The sequence below is a fragment of the Etheostoma spectabile genome, chromosome 4 (assembly GCF_008692095.1).
Source record: "Etheostoma spectabile isolate EspeVRDwgs_2016 chromosome 4, UIUC_Espe_1.0, whole genome shotgun sequence".
NCBI lineage: Eukaryota > Metazoa > Chordata > Actinopteri > Perciformes > Percidae > Etheostoma > Etheostoma spectabile.
Window position 1 is genome coordinate 32,813,847 of NC_045736.1, and position 3,748 is coordinate 32,817,594.

Here is a 3,748-nt window from a genome sequence, read left to right on the forward strand (position 1 = left end):
AGAGAGAGAGAGAGAGAGAGAGAGAGAGTCAACATTGAGCAGTGGCAGTGAGACGCATGGAGAAGGCAGGTGAGATGCAGAGAAGTGTGTTTGCATGTGCAGGAGTGGGCTTTGAGTGTGATGTACCTCCTCCTGTCACCAGTCAGAAAAATAGTTTCCAGACTTTGATGTTGTTTTAACATTAAAATGTGCAATTTGTAGCAAATAAAAACTGTTTAATGTATGATGATACACATTCCACATGTTGTAATATGTGCTTTTTACACACATTTTGTTTATTGAGTTTGGGTCTCAACTGAATGTACTGAACTGTAAATGAACTATCAATAAAGATCACCTGAATCCTCCCACCAGCATGGGGCAGTAATGTTCCCCAGGAACGAGGTCCCCACGAGGGACATGTGGGCTGCAGCTACACCCCAATGACAACATTGACTTGTAAATCATAATGCAGTGTTGGACTTGTATTTATGCTAACTGGGGCTATTACAACAAACAGGAACACTGAGCTTCCCGTTTTAAGAACCACATTAACATAAAATAAAAATAAATTAAATTAGCAAAGATTAAATTAAATTAGCAAAGTTCTTTCAAGTTCATGCCTGTCATGTTTAAATAAAACACACGCACACGCACACACACACACACACACACACGCACACGCACACACACACCTTCTTCCTTCCTTGGAGGCAGTTTGCAGGCCGTCCGACACATGTTGACGAAGGAGTTGAAGTATTTCTCCAGACTCTCGTCCGTCTTCCTCTCCAGTCGGGCCAGCGCTCTGAACTGGGACCAGTCGAAGGACTTCCTCTCTGGGTCGTACACCACCCCGAATGAGGACACGGTGCGGTAAAAATCAGCTTGCTCTCGACGAGTCCACCTAAAACGTGGATGAGGACAGGACAGGAGGGCAGATATGATGCTTTAAGTAACATGTTCATGAAGTGGACAACGATTGTTTAAAGTGCTCATATTCTGCTCATTTCCAGGTTCATAATTATATTTAGAGGTTGTACCAAAATGAGGGCCCTGACAGTACCTAGGTAAGGACTACTAGCCAGTCAGAGCATAGATGAGGTCCTGCAGTACCTAGGTAGGACTACTAGCCATCAGAAGCAGTATGAGGTCCTGACAGTACCTAGGTAAGGACTACTAGCCAGTCAGAAGCAGCGTAGGAGGCCCTGACAGTACCTAGGTAGGACTACTAGCCAGTCAGAAGCAGAGTATGAGGGCCCTGACGTACCTAGGTTAGGACTACTAGCCAGTCAGAAGCAGATGTTGAGGCCTGACAGTACCTAGGTTAGGACTACTAGCCAGTCAGAAGCAGAGTATGAGGCCTGACAGTACCTAGGTAAGGACTACTAGCCATCAGAAGCAGAGTATGAGGGCCTGACAGTACCTAGGTAGAGGACTACTAGCCAGTCGAAGCAGAGTATGAGGGTCCTGACAGTACCTAGGTAGGACTACTAGCCACAAAGCAGAGTATGGGCCCTGACAGTCCCAGGTAAGGACTACTAGCCAGGCAGAAGCAGAGTATGAGGGCCCTGACAGTACCTAAGTAAGGACTACTAGCCTTACAATAATCAAACTATAATTATTTACATTTTCCTAATATTTTTCAATAAAAATTATACCCTCCAATATCTTAAATCATATTGTAATAGCATTATCGCTCAACATAATCGCAATTATCATATCGTGCCAATGTGACACTGATACAATATTAATCTTAAAACTGATACTGATAGTATGGAGTATGTCCAACATGGTTACCTTCTCTGCCACTCCAGGAACAAGGGGTCGGGTTCCGTGGCGACCACCGAGCACCGCCGGAGCTCGTCGCCCAGCTGCCACGCCAGTGGCCCGGCGGCGTGATGACTGTGAGCGGCTCCGGCCCCCCCCATCCCCATGCCGACCAGGCCGTCGTGGAGCAGGAAGTCGTGCCGGAGCAGCGGCTCGCGGCGCAGAGTGAAGCGCTGGTAGGCGGTGATCAGGCGGCGTAAACGGGCCGTCAGGGCGGGGCCGGTGGGCCAGAGGGGCCGGGCTTGGACCACGTGGAGAGACGCCACCCCAGTCCCTGTTCCCGTTGTCGTGGTGGTGACCAATGTCGCATCCTGGGCGCACAGGTCACCTGCCATCTGGGAGTCTGTGGGGGACAGAATGTTGGGAATGCACATTATTACATTACAAAAAAAAAAAAAAACATTCTACTGAAGGGCTGGGTATTGTTCGAAATCCCTTTATACTGCTTCCTAGAAAATAATAGTTTTGGTACCTAAACAATACTTTCTCTGATTTTTTTTTCTTTTCTACAGAGGCTCAGTCCTTGATGTGGCGGCCAGGTGTTTGATTCCGACCTGCGGCCCTTTGCTGCATGTCATTCCCCCTCTCTCCCCTTCCATGTCTAAGCTGTCCTGTCACAGATAAAGGCTTAAAATGCCAAAAACCTTTGTCTTAACACGAGGCAGCCGTACAAGGACGTTTTACTTTATACGTTTTACAAACTAATCATTCAATCAAATAAGGAAATATCTCGTCAAAATGTAGCGTAAGTTAACAGGACTAAGAATTTATGTTTCTCTTTGTGACAGAGTTTAATTTAGAAACATAGAATCCAGAATGTATTTAAGAAAAGATTTAATTCAGCTTGGACAGAACAGATCCTGAAATGCTCACTATAAACTACAGAACTAATTTTGCCAATAACAGATCAAACAAATAAGTAGATTGGGCTCTATTACCGACAGGTGGCTTGAGGCTTTAAAACGTGTAATGTGTCCATCTTTGAACATATAAAGTCATAGTCAAAGTACATTTTGTATGCTATGAATAGGAAAGAAAAGGTTGAAAGAACACAGATGACGTTTACAATAATAATCTGTCATGTCCTCTCATTGACACCAGAACAATGGGTAACAAGGTATCTGTATCCAAGTGCTGATGTCTTTCCATGTCTTTCTCCAGTGTGCCAATTAGCAATTAGACGGCCATTAAATGTACCCACTGAGACAGGGAAACTCATTTCAACCGGCGAGCAGCGGTGAACAGAAGACGTCAGCTGAAAGGTGAAATGGGTTTAGATATGAGGCGTGGAGGAGAAGCACCTCTTGGACTTAATGGAGGCGGAGATAAAACCCAGTGGAGAGAAACCATATCATTATTGTCTAAAGGGATGTTGGACTCATTAGAGAAAAAAGGATTCAGAAGACTTGAAATGATCGCTTCAAATTACCTGTAAGACCTGCAAATGCCAAGACACTATACAGCTGTCGGGTGGGCATGTAGTCATGTGTGGGGCTGGGTATCGTTCAAAAAAATTCAATACCAATACCGTCAAGTCTTTCCCTGTTCCTAAACAATACTTTTATCAATATCAAATTAAAAAATTACAACATTATACATTAGGGCGCATATCTTTTTATTCATTTTTCAGCTCCTATTGTGTTAGCCCCCGTCTCTCTGTGGAACGTAGAGTTTGTCCTGCGTGTCCCTACGACATGTGACGTTCGACAGCCAATCAGCAGCTTCATTAGATCTTGGAATAAGCACGCTGCATGCTATAATGGAAATGTATCTGCTATACTGTTGCTTAGCCCTGTACAAATGTTTCAGACTAACCCTCTAGACAGGAGCTTCTGCATTTTTGACTCTGCTCACACCCGGAGGCGTCAGCAGAGCTGGTCCAAAATAGTCCCCACCCCAAACCTTTGATATTACCAAATGTGTGAATGTAAGAGCAGTAAGT

The 3,748-nt window shown here is 44.9% G+C and overlaps 1 protein-coding gene across 1 annotated transcript in view; it reads right to left on the bottom strand.

Moving 5' to 3' along the window:
• chd6 (chromodomain helicase DNA binding protein 6) overlaps window positions 1–3,748 on the bottom strand; it is a 150,379-nt gene that overhangs the window by 14,780 nt on the left and 131,851 nt on the right. The window contains exons 33-35 of the mRNA XM_032512666.1: window positions 1,777–2,149; window positions 675–883; window positions 338–412 (exon numbers count right to left, since the gene is read on the bottom strand). Of these exons, the coding sequence (XP_032368557.1) occupies window positions 338–412; window positions 675–883; window positions 1,777–2,149 (657 nt within the window). The remainder of the gene's footprint in view (window positions 1–337; window positions 413–674; window positions 884–1,776; window positions 2,150–3,748) is intronic.